The sequence below is a fragment of the Aethalodelphis obliquidens genome, unplaced genomic scaffold (assembly GCF_003676395.1).
Source record: "Aethalodelphis obliquidens isolate GAN/ISIS:26980383/991018 unplaced genomic scaffold, ASM367639v1 scaffold7, whole genome shotgun sequence".
In the NCBI taxonomy this organism is placed as follows: Eukaryota; Metazoa; Chordata; class Mammalia; order Artiodactyla; family Delphinidae; genus Aethalodelphis; species Aethalodelphis obliquidens.
In genome coordinates this window covers 20,565,808-20,583,641 of record NW_020837951.1, presented here as the reverse complement: position 1 = coordinate 20,583,641, position 17,834 = coordinate 20,565,808, and the positions used below count along the sequence as shown (strand labels likewise).

At 44.8% G+C, this 17,834-nt stretch overlaps 1 protein-coding gene across 1 annotated transcript in view; it reads right to left on the bottom strand.

The window, feature by feature from the left end:
• Positions 1-17,410, bottom strand: part of ZFP37 (ZFP37 zinc finger protein) — a 45,617-nt gene extending 28,207 nt beyond the window's left edge. Inside the window, exons 1-2 of the mRNA XM_027105177.1 lie at positions 17,189-17,410; positions 16,955-17,082 (exon numbers count right to left, since the gene is read on the bottom strand). Coding sequence (XP_026960978.1) covers positions 16,955-16,990 — 36 coding nt within the window. The 5' untranslated portion in view covers positions 16,991-17,082; positions 17,189-17,410. The remainder of the gene's footprint in view (positions 1-16,954; positions 17,083-17,188) is intronic.
• Positions 17,411-17,834: the final 424 nt, after the last annotated feature.

Sequence of the window (17,834 nt, the reverse complement as noted above, 5' to 3'; positions counted from 1 at the left end):
AGAATATTTCCATCATGTGCAAACTTTATACCAACCAACCTAAAAATGTGAACTCATGTCTTTCTGAAAAGCAATTCCTGATTATGTGGAGCTTTGTGTCTCACTGATTTGACGTATTGTGCCTATCCATAAAGTTGTCCACTTGCACGGCATGGCCCTTCTGCAGTCTCACTTCATCAGTTACTCTTAATAATACAGAACGATGCGCATGGATGACGTGGGATGGGCTGCAAGGCTGGAGCCCTGGCAATGTCCTGTGATCAATGTCAGTGGTTGGGAGAGAGTTAGTAGAATTTGTCTACATGTAGTAAACGTTGCTTCTAGGGATCCATGCCTGGATGGCTGGGAGAGAGGGTGATTTCTGATTGATGATGGAAAACCTCCCAAACTCATGAGGCAAAGTTGGGGTGGCCAGGGACCTGGTGGCTGAGGTCCATTGCTCACAGAGGCAGCTCTGATTTCTCGGGGTCTGGGCTCTGCACACAGCCTGACATGTCTTGGTTTGGACCATGGCTCTTTTTGATTTTCCCTCTTTTCAGTAAATGAAGACCCTGAAAAAAACACCTCATTTCTTTTTAATTTTACCCTTGGACAGAACCTGTGGTTCTCCCCAGGAGTCTCTGCTTATTCTGGGTCTGGTCCCATAGCCTCTTCTCTCAGAGACAGGAGACCTCAGGGGAGCAGGACGTGGTTCCCTCAGACACAGGTGCTGATCCTGAAGCCTCACAGCTCCTGGCATCATGACTCTGACTTTGACCTTCCTGTTGCTTGTTAAGAGCATTGTGACCTCAAGACCGCTCCAGTCTGCAGGTGTGGATTTGATGTCCTTCCCTGTATAGGGAAAGAGGGAGCCTTGTAATCTTAAGGGCTTTGCTTATTTGGTCCCCTCCTGGGCTGTGAGTACATCTTTGGGAGGACTTTTCTCATTGCATTAGCTCCACAAGCTACCCCTGCTTTGTAATTTAGGAACTGGTCCATGACTGACTTGTTCTTCAGAGTTTTAACATCCACCTTGTCCTGGAAACACCTCTGGTTTCTGGTGGGCCTGGGCTCTCTCTGCACAGAGCCAAACACCCTTGCCTCTGTGACATGAATCTTCTGGGCCCTCCCCTGCTTTCCAGTGGTGAAGCCCCTGAACAAATGCCTCATTGTATTTGGAAAGTGCCCTTCAGGGGAGCAGGTGACAGGCATGGGGATGCCTGGGGTGTATTTTGATTATTTACTATTATCTTGTGTATTTTTGTGACATTTAGGAGGTTTTGACATATAGCAATGATAATCCATCTTACCCTTCCCCTACATTCTGTTTTTAAAAAAATAAATGTATTTATTTATCTATCTATTTATTTATTTATTTATCTGTTTATTTTTGGCTGCGTTGGGTCTTCATTGCTGGGCAGGCTTTCTCTAGTTGCGGTGAGCGCAGGCTACTGTTCGTTGTGGTGGCGGGCTTGTCATTGCGGTGGCTTCTCTTTGTTGCAGAGCCCAGGCTCTAGGTGCATGGGATTCAGTAGTTGTGGCATGCAGGCCCTAGAGCGCAGGCTCAGTACTTCTGGCGCTTGGGCTTAGTTGCTCCGTGGCATGTGGGATCTTCCCGGACCAGGGCTCAAACTGGTGTTCCCTGTGCTGGTGGGCGGATTCTTAACCACTGCATCGCCAGAGAAGTCCCACCCTTCCCCTACAATCTTAAAGATTCTTTTTAATATTTGCTTTTTTGGGCTTTAAAATGATATCTCATTTTGATTTGCATTTATTTAGATTCCAAATATACTAAAACGTTTATTAGGCATTTATGTATCTGCTATTGTGTATTATATTATTTCTTCATATATTTCCACATCTATTCACATTACATTTATCCTACATCACAGTAGATATGCCTTATTGAGCTAGAAAACTATAGGTTACACACTGAGCCTTATGACTCATGCACTATTATTATCCATATATCAGCAACATGAGGTATAGAGAGATTAAATAACTTGTAGTTTTTCTCTGCTACCTGACGCTGAAGACGAATTTCTTTGTAACAGAGATAAGAGAAGTCCTGACTAGAAAGAGTTCTTTTCAGCTTTGCTAGGAAAGCCGGAGGAGCTCTACTTAGGTCACACATGTGCTTGTCTGCCTTCTGCCCACAGGGATGAATGGTCTTTGTCTCTGGTGGCCAGTAGAGGGCATGAATTCCCTCCTGTGATTTCCACTTCCCTACAAAGTTACTAGCGCCTGGATTTTGTTTCTTAGTAGATGCTGTCTTACTTTGGGCAGCCCTGGACTGCCCTCATGTCCAAGTTGGCTTTTCTTTTTATTTTTTAAAATTTTCTTAGATATAATTGACATAATATACTCTGGGCATATTTAAACAATACAATGTGATAAGCATTGACAAGTGTATACACCCATGAAACCATCACCACAATCAAGGTAATGAAGATATCTATCATCTCATCTCCAAAAGTTTTCCTGTTATAGTCCCTTCCTTCTGCTACCTGCCTGTCTCTTACTCTCTCCCCACCAGACAACTACTGAACTACTTTTTATCCCTATAGATTAGTTTACATTTCCTAGAATTTTATGTAAATGGAATCATGCAGTATAAATGATTTTGGGGGGGTCTGGCTTTTTTCATTCAGCTTCATTATTTGAGATGCACCCGTTCGGTTCCTTTTCGTGGGTGAATAGTACTCCACTGCGTGGATGTGCACATTACTTGTTCACCTAACGATAGGCATTTGGGTTGTTTCCAGTTTCTGGCAATACAAATAAAGCTGCTACGGGTTTTCCTGTATAAGTCCTGTGAGGACATATACTCTCATTTCTCTAAGCAAATATCTAAGAGTGGAATAGATGACTCATACTGAAGAGATAAATTTCACTTTTTTTATTTTTGCGGTGCACGGGCCTCTCACTGTTGTGGCCTCTCCCATTGCGGAGCACAGGCTCCGGATGCGCAGGCTCAGTGGCCATGGCTCATGGGCCCAGCCGCTCCGCGGCATGTGGGATCTTCCCGGACCAGGGCACGAACCCGTGTCCCCTGCATCGGCAGGCGGACTCTCAACCACTGCACCACCAGGGAAGCCCGATCAATTTCACTTTTTAAGAAACTACCAAAGTGTTTTCCAAAGTGGCCATGCCCCCACTGTACATTCCCACCAGCAGTGAAGGAGAGTTCCATTCACTCCACAACCTCTAACACTTACTAGAGTCAGATTTTAAAATTGTACCCATTTCATAGTTATGTAGTAGTATTCAATTGTGGGGCTTTTTTGTTTTTTTTTTTTTGCGGTACACGGACCTCACTGTTGTGGCCTCTCCCGTTGCGGAGCACAGGCTCCGGACGCGCAGGCTCAGCGGCCATGGCTCACGGGCCCAGCCACTCCACGGCATGTGGGATCTTCCCGGACCGGGGCACGAACCCGTGTCCCCTGCATCGGCAGGTGGACTCTCAACCACTGCGCCACCAGGGAAGCCCTCAACTGTGGTTTTAATCTGTACTTCCCTAATGACTAAGATACTAAGCATCTTTTCATGTTTTTATCTGCCATCCACACATCTTTTTTGGTGAAATGTCTCCAAACAAATCAAATCTGTCAAAAATATTTAAAGGAAAAAGTTTTTCAATTGAAGGAACACCCATTTTCCAGCCCCATCTTTTCTATGGGTTGTGATCTGGCTCAGGCCATTATCTGGGCAAAGGGGACATCTTCATGTTCCTCCACCAAAAAGTGAGTGTTTTATGTCTGCCAATCCGGGAGGACAGACCTGACTTCAGGCTCCCCAAGATGCAGGGACCAGCTCTGGGAGCCAGCTCCAGGGAGCCCTCACCATGGCTGCCTTCCCTGAGATGTCTCCGTGGAGTCAGTCAGTCCTCAAAACGTGTGGATGAGGAATAAAGGTGTACTGGGGAAGAGGCTGGGATTGGGTCTCACTCATCCTCAACTGTGTTTCATGTTCAAGGACATTAAAGAGTGGTCCCCACCCTGGTGCACCACAAACTGCATAATAAGGGCTTCTAGAAACTGTCAAGGACCTGAATAAAGAAAGAATAACTCCTGAGATGTTCACTTAACTGATCACATGTGAACTGAAGGACAGTAAAATGAAAGCACATGAAAGAGTGAGTCCCATTGCCAACCTCTCTGTATGCTGAGTGAAAGACCACATACATCATCCTGGACATGGGAGTATCTGTCATAGTCACTGACTGATGGCCCCAGTGTCAATCTCTATCTAAGTATTACTAAGTATATTAACTACCTTCTTTCTTATTTTGAGAAAACAATAGTCTAGGCTCTTTTTCAACTTTAATCTATGCTCTTGAAACAGTGTGAATCTCCCTTTTTAAAAAGAGCCGATGATTCTGTGAACCTTATGATTGACATCCCTGAGTGTATTTCCTGGGTTTAATATATGGAATTAGATTGTGAGTCACAGTTTTATTGGGTAAATTGTGTTCAAGCAAGAAAAGTGGATGTTAATTCTAAAAACCGAATTAGTGTTTATAATGTAAAAATCAACAGTGCACTTATTCACCAATCTCGTCTCTCAGTTACAGAGTCCAAGCTCACACTGCTCGCCCCATGCCTGGCCAGTAAATCAACAGACAAGTTGCTGGGGCGAGGAATAGCAAATTTATTCAGAAAGCCGGCAGACCAAGGAGATGGTGGACTCGTGTCCCAAAGAACCATCTTGCCTGAGTTAGAATTCAGGCTTCCTTTATACTAAAAGGGGAGGGAGTAAAATCAAACATTTCCTGGTTCTGGCCAGCCTCCAGAGGGGAGGTGTTAATTTCTTCCTGCCTACAGTCATTCACAGGTGGACGTGGTCAGGATGTCTCTGGTGAGCTAAACTAAGGTGTTTTGGCTTAATGCTCATTACCCGGGAGGCAGAGTTCCCAAAGATGGGCCATAATGTAAAATTTAAGTTTACAGGCAACACCCCTTTAGTAATTAACTTGTCATAAAATACAAAGGTTCTTCCCTATTACATCCCCTTCTCCTCACTCACAAAATTAAGACTGTCTCACAGCCTCGTTATTGTTAGGTGCGGCCATGAGACTGAGTCCTGGCCAAGTTTACGTGGCTAGAAGTGATATTTGGCCCACACAGCCTGGCCTATGAAAACACTCCCCCAAGAGAGGTGACACGCTCTTTCACCCTCTACAATGAGTGGGGTAGACCCAAGCACTGGAGCCAGATTTGAAGCCATATGTTGACAATGGCAAATTCATAAAAAAGATGGTCCTGGGGTCCTGGATCATTGTTGGGAGAAAAGCCATAAGCGAAGTCCCTTGATTTGAAAGCCTATATTTAGGTGTTATATGAAGCAAAGATAAGCTTGTATGGTGTTCAAACAATATTCACGTGTTTTTCTGTTGCAGAAGCTAACTTCACCTTAACTGACAGAAGTCTGTACACCAAAGAAAGTTTTCCATAAATATATATATATATATATATATATTTCAAATTGGGGAAATATCAAAGACTCCCTGAAAATTTGCAAAACTAAATGATAAATGTAAATAATAAATGTAATTATTTAAGGAATTATAGATCATGTTCTTCTCTCTAAACTTTTTTTTTGTGGAAATTGAAGATGTACAAGCATGATTTTGGTTTCTGGTATTTTAATCTGATACAGAAATACAAGGGTAGATTGCCTTCTTGTCCTTAGCAAACAATAATAAAATTAAGAGTGTTCCAATTTCACTTTTTTCTTTATTTTCTGATTTTTCGTAGGGATTTGTTAAATGGGGGGAAAATCTCACTTCAGTCTCCCCTCTAATAAGCTCCAAGGCACACTGGCTGAATGACCCCTGCTTCAGAGAGCTACTGAGTTCTTGGAAGTTCCTCTGAACAATTCCAAAACAGGTACAAGCCTGAAGAGATTCTACCTTTATCTTCTGCTCCAGTTGTTCCTGATTGTGATCAAAGTCAGAGAGAGATTTATCAAGGGGGCTCTTATCTCAGGCTTAACTGTAGTCCTCTGTCAAGCAGGTTGAAAAGTGGCGGATGGTCAAAACAGGTGCTTCAGTGCCTTTGGGGTTTTGATATCCCCTGTTCTTCTCCTGAAACTTGAAGTCGGTCCTGACATTATGGCATGACTTAGAAGAGATCCTTTCCAGATATCTTAAAGCCATGAATATTTCCTTGCTCTCCAAGCTATGGCACGAAGGCTTGTCCCAGGAAAGAGAACAGGTATGGCTAGAGCAGAGCATCTCCAGGGCCATTAACGAAAAGCAGGGCCTCGAAAATTTCCGTGATTCTCCGACATGGCCGCGAGGAGGCGCTTGGCTTTGTTCGCCACTCATCAACGGCCTGCAGAGGGCGTCCGACTCGCCCCGAGACCAATAGGCTCCTTAGTGGGTGCGGGATCCACGTCCTGGGTCCGGGATCCACGTCCTGAGTCCGAGAGATGTGGAGCCTTTTCCCGGACGAGAAACCCAGTTACATTTATCACAGGTTCGCCTCGTGACCCCTGGGGGCTGCGGAAATACTGAATAAAAAGTTGCTTTTCCCAGGCCCTGACTGCCAGGAGGAGCTTGGCCACGCAGATCTCTCGAGACTATTTTCTGAAAAAATGAGCACAGACCCTCCCGTTTTCCGCGCTCTCCCCATCTCTTTACTCTCAACTTTCTCGTATAACATTTTAGCGAGACTTATTTTACAAAAGTATCCATTTATTGAGGCATTTGGAGTATCCATTTGTTGAGGCATTTAGAGGCTGGAAATCATCACGTGCTGTACTAATTTTTCCATATTCAGGGTTATTTCTTAGGAGAGATCCCGACACAAATCCAGAGAAAGGGAAAACATATCCATGATAGGGGCAAAATATACAAATACTGGGGCTTCCAGTTGAAAAAGCTGGGGCCAGTGCCCGCAGAGTCACGTGACATAATCACTTTTTTGGTGGAAATAATGGATTTTAGAACCTTGTGTGTACCTGTCACCACTGTTCCTTATATAGCTGACCACTAGCATTATGTCAATATCATCTTTTTCCATAGTATCAATAATTTCCTAAGCTAAATAATACCTAAATTTCTCTTTCATTTCAATAAAGTTAATAAATCTTTCTTCTGTTGTTATGACGGTATTCGTAATGTGAACATGCCTTATAATCTGACATTTCTGCAGCAAGGAGTGCATTTGTCATACAATTAAAAAGTTAAGTATAATATTTTGCGTCTTACTTTCTCCATGGTATTTCAGATCAAACGTGATTTCTTAGCATTATAAATTCGTTTGGAATTTTATTATACAAATAAGGTGGGGGAAAGAAAGCAATACTAATGGAGAAACACATGTAATGGTCATAGCCTCCTGAAATAGGCTCATTCTAAGACTGAGATTTAATCAAAGGATTATAGAATGCTCCCCCTCCCCCACAGTTTACCACCATTCTAAAAGGAATTCAGTATAACAAGAGTGGATAACAGCTGAAAGAGCTACAAGACACAAACTCTCTCTGAGGAGGAGAATTTATGGAAGCCCAGAGTCCCAAGGGAATGAAAACAAGGACACTAGAGGTGTTTGAAGGCTCTAGAACCTAGAGTTACAGCAAACATTAAGAACAGCTCAACTCCTAGCCCAGTTAACATAAATCTTCACACAAAAGGCCTATTTACCTCAGTTCATATGATTCAATACAACATGTCTGGCTTTCAACAAAAAAAATTACAAGGCATGCCAAAGGGATATATATATATTTTTAAAAGTCAATATCAGTAAGAACAGTGAGCTTTGTGGCATTTTAAATTGCCCTCTTCCATCCTTCTCTTCCCAGTTCCATGGTAGCTTGAAAATCAGCAGGTTCACAATCAAGGTAGCTGTAAAAAACAGCAGCCTACCAGCCACAGGAAGGGACAACTGGTTCAGGAGCTCCCCAGAGCCCCATCTCCAGAGAACTGTCACTATCTGAACTATTTTTCAGCTCTCCGAAAGGGCCTCATTCACAGGCTTGTCTTTATTTGACCCAACTTGGAACTCACTCCATGGGAGAAGCCCCCGTCCCCAGAGAGAGGATCTAAAACAGTCAGTGGCAGTTAACACCACAGCTGCCTGAAGCACTGATACTGCTTGGGGCAAACAGAGGCCAGCCAAAAACATAAGGAAAACCTAAGGAATGAGATGCCCATAGGAGGGTTGAAAGGCTCTCACATATTCTTGGGGATCTAAAAGGTTATGTGTGTGTGCAGGACTGTGCACACACCCAGGAAAGACCTAGGAAGGCCTAATCACTCACCTCTGGCTAACCTTAAGACTGTGCACAAAGAGCAAAGGCTAAGAGAAAATTATAAATTGCTGGAGTATTGAAGACGCGCCCAGAAACACACAACAGACCCTCAGCAAAGACTATGAGACTTATTGGTTCAGTTAATTTAAGGAAATCTCTATCTAATCATTGGCAGACTACTAGGCTAACTGAGTACACACTTCAATAGCCAACATGATATAAAATACGAATGTTCAGCAGTAGTCCCAGAAAGTCACAAATCAAACAACAACAGCATCAATAACAAACCCTAAGGAGATCAAGTTCTGATTTTGAGACTTGTCACATTTTATTGTTTAAAATGCCCAGTTTTCAACAGAATAGCAAAAGACATGCAAAGAACCAGGAAAGTATGACCCATACAGAAAAAAAAAGCAGTCAATGGACTTCCCTGGTGGTCCAGTGGTTAAGAATCCACCTTCCAATGCAGGGGACACGGGTTCGATCCCTGGTCGGGGGAACTAAGATCCCACATGCCGCGGGGCAACTAAGCCCGCATGCCACAACACTGAGCATGCGAGCCACAACTAGAGAGCCCACATGCTGCCCACACACTCTGGAGCCCGCACGCCACAGCTACTGAGCCCACACGCTCTGGAGCCTGTGCACCAGAACTAGAGAGAAGCCCACGCCCCACAATGAAAGATCCCACATGCCGCAACGAAGATCCCTCATGCCGCAACTAAGACCCAGCGCAGCCAAAAATAAATAAATAAATACTAAAAAAAGAAAAGAAAAAAAAAAAGCAGTCGAAGAACTAGCCCTAAGGAAGCCCACACATTGGACTTATTAGACAAAGACTTTAAATCAGCTATTTTATATGATTAAGAACTCAGGAAAACCGTGAATAACTAACTAAAGGAAAGTATGAGAATACTATCTCATAAAATAGAAAATATCAATAAAGAGATAGAAATTACATTTTTTTTTTTTTTTTTTTTTTTTTTTTTGCGGTAAGCGGGCCTCTCACTGCTGTGGTCTCTCCCGTTGCGGAGCACAGGCTCCGACGCGCAGGCTCAGTGGCCATGGCTCATGGGCCCAGCCACTCCACGGCATGTGGGATCTTCCCGGACTGGGGCACGAACCCGTGTCCCCTGCATCGGCGGCGGACTCTCAACCCCTGCGCCACCAGGGAAGCCCAGAAATTACATTTTTAAAAAAGATCCAAATAGAAATTCTAGATCAGCCACACTGGTGATCATTCATGTTTACATGACTGATCTCCAATAAAAACCTTTGACACCAAGGTTTAGGTGAGCTTTCCTAGTTGGACCTTGTAGTGTTCATTGTAGTGTCATTTAAGGTCTTGACAAACTGGAACCAACCTAACTATCCAACAACACAGAAATGGTGTCTCTCATAGATACAGAAAAAACATGGGTAGTTGCCAGAGGAAAGGGGGTGGGAGGAGCTGAAATAGGTGAAGGGCATTGAGAGGTACAAACCTCCAGTTAAAAAATAAATTAGCCATGGGGATGTAATCTACAGCATAAGGACTATGGTCAATAATATTGTAGTAACTTTGTATGGGGACAGACAGTTACTAGACTTTTTTTTTTCTCCAGTTTTAAAGATCTTTCTCTATCTCTCTTTTCAAGAATAGAATAACGGTATAACATATTCAAGAACAGAAGAATAATATAGCAAATATCCATGCTGCTTCCACTGAGAATTGTCACCTCTTCCCTTCCGTGGGAGTAGGGAGATCAACCATCATTAATTATCCATGTCAGGTTCTCTGTTAAACAGTTTACATCAGTTACTCATTGAAGAGTATATGTATATGAGATGCAAGAGGGAGGAGATACGGGGATATATGTTTATGTATAGCTGATTCACTTTGTTATACAGCAGAAACTAACACACCATGGTAAAGCAATTATACTCCAATAAAGATGTTAAAAAAATAAATAAAGTAAAACTACAGATGAAAAAAAAAGAGTATATGTATATGTAGTGGATAGTATTATCCCCATTTTCAAGATGATGTGAAAGACACAGACCCAAAGAAACTTCCAGGATCATAGAGATAGTAAGTGGCAGAACCAAGACTGGAATGCAGCTCTCTCTGACCCTGCCACTGCACCATGCTGTCTCCTAGATCTGTGTCCAATTTACAATCCTATCATCACTGATTTCCCTCAGTGATGATAGGATTATAAATCCTACTGTTGACAGTGAGACTTTTTTTTTTTAACTCCTGATGTAAGAAGCAGAACATAAAGCCTTTTGTTTTGAATGACATATCTTTAAGTTACCCGGAATGATTTTATCCGTGTGTGTTAACTAGTTTTTAGTGTGTTTTTTCCTTTGCAAATTATATAGCCCATTTATTTTAAATCTTAGTGTTTATTTTCATCAACTATATGAAGCCTTGCCTTTCAATGTCTTATAAAAATTTTTAAAAATACAACAGTTGGGCTTCCCTGGTGGCACAGTGGTTAAGAATCCGCCTGCCAATGCAGGGGACACGGGTTAGAGCCCTGGTCCAGGAAGATCCCACGTGCCGTGGAGCAACTAAGCCCGTGAGCCACAACTACTGAGCCTGCACTCTAGAGCTTGCGAGCCACAACTACTAAGCCCGCGCACCTAGAGCCTGTGCTCCGCAACAAGAGAAGCCACTGCAACGAGAAGCCCGTGCACTGCACCAAAGAGTAGCCCTTGCTCGCCACAACTAGAGAAATCCCGCGTGCAACAACGAAGACCCAACACAGCCAAAAATAAATAAATTTATATATATATAAAAAATAAAAGTTATGTGTGCCTTTTGGATAAAAGTTGTAATTACTCAAAAGTGTTTAACTGGAAGTCCAATACCCTCAGGCACTCTCAGGGTTTAAACTGTTTCTTCCATCCCTCCCTGTCCCCAGTGCTTGACTCTCAGAAATGCCAAGTCCAAGTAGCAGGAAGATCTCTGGGTCTGATAGTAAGTAAAGACTCACCAAAGCGAAGGGCCTTCTAGCCTTAGGAGTGATCGCTAATGATAGGGAGTCTCTTCCCACTAGGAATGGTGGAGGGTCGTCCAAAGACTACAGAGTCTGAGCAGGGCCCTTAGCTTGCCTTCATGTGGCTTAGACATAGATGCTTCCCTGGGGAAGACCCAGATTTTGGGGGGTGGCACATCTGAACACAACCTTACATTGAGCCAAGAATCTGGTGATAAATGAGATCAATTCCTCAGTCAACCAAGAGAGCTTGTTCTCCTTAGACTGGAGTGATGCTTGACAGGTCTTGGAGAGCAGTGTCCAACCCCAAAGACTGATCAGACCCTTTCCAAAGTTTCAACTTTTTACCTTATAAAGATGCTCAGGGACAAATTCTGCTGTTTCTTTCTTTCCTCCTTAAGGATTTTCTTCTCCAATCTTGAAAACATTGAAAATTCAATAACCTGAATCTGTTAACACTGTCTAGTAACTTTCATTTTTTCTTTTTCATTTGTTGTTCTAACAGCAGTGTGACCAACTTGGAAAATAATGAGTCAGTAATCTTTGTTTTCCACATTTGCCAAAATCATCACTTTGGTTTCATTCTTTAAGACTATAGAAAAGAGTTCAGAATCAGGAATTAGAGAACTCTCTTCTTGCTGACCGCCTATAATGGATTTAATCATGGGAGAATGTCCCCATAACTGATTCATGTAGCTCCTCTGAATCTATTTATTCAACGACATTTATTAAGTGTCTACTGTGTGTCAGGCAGCACCATGTTTTTAACTGGGGATATTCAACCTGGCCTTAAGGAAGTCTACAGTATAGCAGGGGAAGATGTAGAGACAAGTGCAACAAAGTATTATAGAGGCTGTGAAGTGTTTACAAGGTATGGTGTCAGGGGGTGGGGGGCAGAGGAGGGAGTGGTCAATTCCATTGGGAACAGAGTTTCTGGAAGTTCTTCATGGAAGATGTGATGCTTAAGCTTTGCTTGGAGGAGGCATCTGGTAAAGAGCAGACTTTGAAGCCAGTATCCTCAGTCCAACTGTGAAGCCTGAGATTTTCTAGCTGTGTAACACTGAGCAAGGGAAACTCTGAGTCTGCTTTCAGTCTCTGTAACATTAGGATCATAGTAGCAATCTCATAGTGCAGTGGTGAAGGTTACCTTAAACATATATTTTGAACACTGTTGGTGGAGGAGGATCAGCAGGGAAAGGGTATTCAGATCCAAACTACCAGGGCTGGAAGGAACTCCTCTGGGTCAATCTAGTGCCTGAAAACTGTCTGCCCTGGGAGCTGTCTCTGGTGCTGATTTCCCGGGGCTTCACACTCATTATCTTGGGAAGACCTGCTCAGCACTCTGCCTGTGTCATTCTTCAGGGGTCTGAACTGCTGTCTCCATCTCAGTAGAAGCCTGGGCTCCAACAAGTGTGCAGACCCCACCTCCTCCCTGCCCATTCCCAGCCTGCCAGTTCAGCCCTTCTGTGAGCCTTGTGGAAGAAGGGCTGACTCAGAACTATATGATGGGATAGGGGTTCTCAGTATCCATACTCCTGGCTCTGTAGAGGTAGAATGGGGCAACTATATGGGTTTGTCCACATCCTCCACCTGTCTGAGAAGAGTGCCAGGCTCCAACTCTAAACTTCTGCAGAGGAAACTCACCACTCCCCCGCAAAGCCTAGGAAGTGTTTACCTCTTGCTAGAGCAACTGGGGAAAATTTTGTCCCCCAGGGGACACTTGGCAATGTCTAGAGATATTTTCAGATGTCACTACTCAGGGGTGGGGGCATTCATTACTGGCTTCTAGAGGATAGAAGCCAGGGATGCTGCTAAACATTCTACAATGCACAGGACAGAATTATCTGGCCAATTAGGCCCAAAAACTAGTGCTGAGGTTGAGAAACCCTGCTCTAGGGTTTGAGGCAATTTGGTGTGGTGTCTAGAACCTTACCGGACATCAAGGTCTAGCTCAGTATTCTTTATTTACCAGCTATGACCTTAGATAAATCATTGAACTGCTCTGAGCCTCACCTTCTACATACGTATGTTTAGGTTCCTGGACTAGAAAGCCTCAAAGCCCATTCAAGTTCAAACTCAACATGTCTGCATAAATATTTGCTGAGTACACCGCTAGGAACCAACATTCTATGGTACTATGTACATAAAATATCAGGAAATGCATAAAATATCAAAAGGAAAGGAACATAATGGGGGGAAGGTGAGAGCTGATAACAGGTTACTACCCAAATATACACAGAATTTATGCAAATATAAGTGTTCAGATAAAATACAGGCTCTTAAACTTCAGGTGGTGACAAAAAATGACATCTTCACTAGCAATTAAAGAGATACAAAATAAAATAACTATGCCATGTTTGCTAATCTTTATAAAGAAACAACTCAAAATGCTTAGGAATGCAAGGTAGTATATGTACTTAGATATTCCTCTGTTTCCCTCTGAACAAACCCTCAGCCTGGGACTATGAAATAGCAGCTACAGAACTGGTTATGCCGCACAATCAAATCATTCCATCATAAAGAGGATATTTAAAATTTCTTTCTATATCTATAAAAATTTGTGCCAGCCTTTGGACAGTAACTGAAACATCAGTTCTCCTGGATTTCAGACCTTGAGGCTCAGACTGGAACTACACCATCGGCCCTCCTGGGTCTCCAGCTTGCGGACTCACCTGCAGTTCTTGGGACCTGTCAATCTCCAAAATCGCGCGAGCCAGTTCCGTATACTAAATATCTTTCTGTATATATAAAAAATTAATGAGGGACTTCCCTGGTGGCGCAGTGATTGAGAGTCCGCCTGCCGATGCAGGGGACACGGGTTCGTGCCCCGGTCTGGGAGGATCCCACGTGCCGCGGAGGGGCTGGGCCCGTGAGCCATGGCCGCTGAGCCTGCGCGTCCGGAGCCTGTGCTCCGCAATGGGAGAGGCCGCAGCAGTTAGAGGCCCGCGTACCGCAAAAAAAAAAAAAAAAAAAAATTAATGAGGGACTTCCCTGGCAGTCCAGTGGTTAAGACTCTGCGCTTCCACTGCAGGGGACATGGGTTCCATCCCTAGTCGGGGGAACTAAGATCCTGCACATCACACGGCGTGGCTAAAAAAAATAAAAATTAATTAATAGGAACTTAGCATTCTAAAGTAAAGAACAAGGTACTAGATTACCCTCCCCCCTCCTTATTCACCAAACAATAAGGCACTAGATTTAAAGAATTAATTTTCAGAATTAGGAATAAACCACCTTATCACACCTTCCTTTCACCTCTTAATTATCCTGAATACCACCTTCAGGGTTAATGGGAGCCGCAAAGGGTGCAGAGATCCCAGAAGGAAAGGACTGTGAGTGTACTCCTTAGGAGAGGAAGATGTAAAGCTGCTGGTGTATCTCTTTCCATGTGGAAGTCCCTGTCTGAGGCAGTCAATGTGGATCTTCCTCATTTGTTCCCATACAAGAGGCTCTTTTATAAGAAAGACCAGAAGGAGGTCGCTTCTAGAAATGACACTTTCAAGCTGATGTAATTTGGAGATGGAGACCTCCATCACACTGGTTTCAGTCATTTGACAAGGATGGGCCACCCTAGCTGTGCCAAGAGAGAGAGGGCACACAGCACAGGAAACAACTTTAATTACCCTTCTTAAAACCATCTTTTCATGATCCTCCATTGCATCACTCTGAGTGTGAGGAAACAGACCTCTTCACTCTGCCTGTAGGTCAAGGAGAGAGAAGTAGCCGACATCTCCCAGGAAAAGGTACTACCAGAGGAATGAGCCTAGGAAGTACTCCTCTGCTGGATACAGAGTGAAGGTGCAAAAGGTACACATATTTGGGCCTCAGAGAGAGAATACAGGCACTGTTGCTCACTGAGCAGTCCTTTATGTGGTACCGAGGACACCGTGTGACTTGGGAAGTGTCAGCTGGGAAGAGGCAGAAAAGCCTTACCAGCCAGCAAGGTGATGTGGCTTCCCAGTAAACTGTCAAAACCTGCCAGGGCTTAGGGCTTCACACTCTGCCAGGCTGTGAATTCATGTAGACAGGGAGCCATGAATGACTTGTTCACCACTGCCTACTAAGCACAGCTCTGTGCTTGGCACATAGGTACACTCCACAGGTGCTTTAAAAAAAAAAGGTTAAATATTTAATGGAATCTTTTAGGTGAACATTCACATGACACTGGAGAGCATGAATAGGAAGAGGAAATTCTGTTTCTGGAATAGCTATGGTATGATAATGGAATTTGGCCCTTTTAAAATCAACAACTGTGTCTTAAAATTGGGTGAAACTCTCTTATTAGGAAATTCAACCACTTTCTGCAGGAGCACAATTGTTGCACTTCTCATCAAAGTGCTTTCTTTGGTCCCTTAGTTCAGTTATTTGATTTTTTTTTTTAATGATGTAATAGTTTGAAGGTTGACCAAAAAAAAAAAGGCTGAGTAAAACCTGGGACCTGGATACAATGTCATAATTAAACGGAGAAGTAAAATGTAGTAAAGGAATATGCTTTTATCACTTCACCTAATAGTCCAAAGAATAACTCTTAAGAATAAGGGAACTCTACTTAAACCACACATAGTCTAGCTCAATTTACCAACCACCACCAAGCAACATAGGTAAGTACTATAAAGGAGTCACCCAACTCAACAAATCCACCTGCCAGTTTCTACTACATAATTCACTTAGGCTTTATACCCCTTAAATGCAAATGTTTCAGCAAGATGAAATACTAAAAATGCAATAATTAAAATCAAGCCCCATGGACTTCCCTGGTGGTGCAGTGGTTAAGAATCTGCCTGCCAATGCAGGGGACACAGGTTCGAGCCCTGGTCCAGGAAGATCCCACATGCCGCGGACCAACTAAGCCCGTGAATCACAACTACTGAGCCTGCGCTCTAGAGCCCGTGAGCCACAACTACTGAGCCCGTGAGCCACAACTACTGAGCCCGCGTGCTACAACTACTGAAGCTCGCAAGCCTAGAGCCCCTGCTCCGCAACAGGAGAAGCCACCGCAGTGAGAAGCCCGCACACCACAACGAAGAGTAGCCCCCGCTCGCTGCAAGTAGAGAAAGCCCGCGCGCAGCAACAAAGACCCAACACAGCCAAAAATAAATAAATAAAATTACTAAAAAAAAAAAAAATCAAGCCCCATGATGTTCCCTCGCCTTTTTTTAGCTCCTTGATATTGTCCCCACCAGGAGCCTGTGATTTACTGGTAACTCCAACATTCTGGAAAACTATTAGATAATAAACACTGTGCAAGTCAATACTTAAAGGATGTCAAATTCATAAATCATCATGTGGCAGTCTCAGAATGAAGTTCACAAACAGAAATTCCTAAAATGCAACAGAGTCTACAGGACGGGAGTAAAACAGACGAGGCACCAATACTCCAGCTGACTCCGGGCACTGACCTTCACCCTCCGATTCCAAGATCAGTACAGAATCTTAATGCACACTGCAGACAGAAAAACACAGTCATGGCTTTACCTACCCCTCCCCTGAGAATCTGGAGAAATGTTTCTCTTCAGAAAAACAAAAACCAACCAAACAAACAAACCACCCCCCTACATTTCCAAATTCAATCAACCGGATAACCTGGCAGCAACCCCAGGCTAATCGCAGAGCTCCAAAACAACCCTCTCTCTGACGCCTGTCAACTTCACTGGGCAAAGGCAATCGGCAAACCCTGACTCTCCGGCTAGGTCGGGCCCCATCCAGGGAGGCTAAGCGCAGGGGGAGCTTCATACCAACCCATCGGTGATAGTAGACTGTGTGCCATTCATTGGGGTCTTTGGCGAGAGGTCCTCCTTTTATCCAATTTGCATCTTACAGCTGACGCCACCCCACTCCCAGCGCTCCAGGACCAGGCTCAACTCTGTAAGGCACACAAGAGTCCAACTCAAAACTCCATTCAGTCACCTAGAACGTCCGACTGGAAGTGGTCAAGGAAAGGAGATGTGGGTGGGAGCGAAGCAAGTTACCTCCCAAAGCAAACCAAGCAAGTCCGCCAGAAGGCGAGTCCTAGAGCTAGAGAGCGATCCTCCTCGGGAAGGCACAGGAGAAAACTTCGTCACGGAGGGAAGTCGGCGAGCCGCAGGGAAGGGCGCCCGGGAGTCCCTCCGGGGCCGGGGCGGGATTGGCTCAGGGCTGGGTGTCGGCTCCTGCGCCGGGTCTCGGGGGCCTGCAAGTCCCCGCCGCCGGGCCGGGCCCGCTAGGCTCCGCTTTCCATCTGGGGCTGCCGGCCAGTCGTGGCCGCAGCCTCGGCCGCGTCTCGGGCCGGACTCCTCGCCGTCCCCGCCAGGTTCCGGGCGCCGGAACTAGAGCGGCTGTGGGGGACGGGTTCCGACAGGCGGAAGTGACCGGAACCTGTTATCGCAGCGCGGCGGTATGTTTCCCATGTCTCGGGGCCCCGGACTTTTCCGCGGTCTGCACCAGCGGCCGCGGCGGCGGCGGCGGCTCCTCCCACACACGCGGGTCGGCGGCGGTTGCCTCGAGGGGCGGGAGGTGCCCGTCTATCCCGGCCTGGAAGCGCCGGCCCCGGAGACCGGCAGCGACGGCGGCGACTCGGAACGCACGGCCAGCTCGCCGGGTTCCCGGGCCCTCGCGGGAGCGCCCTCGGCGGGCGGA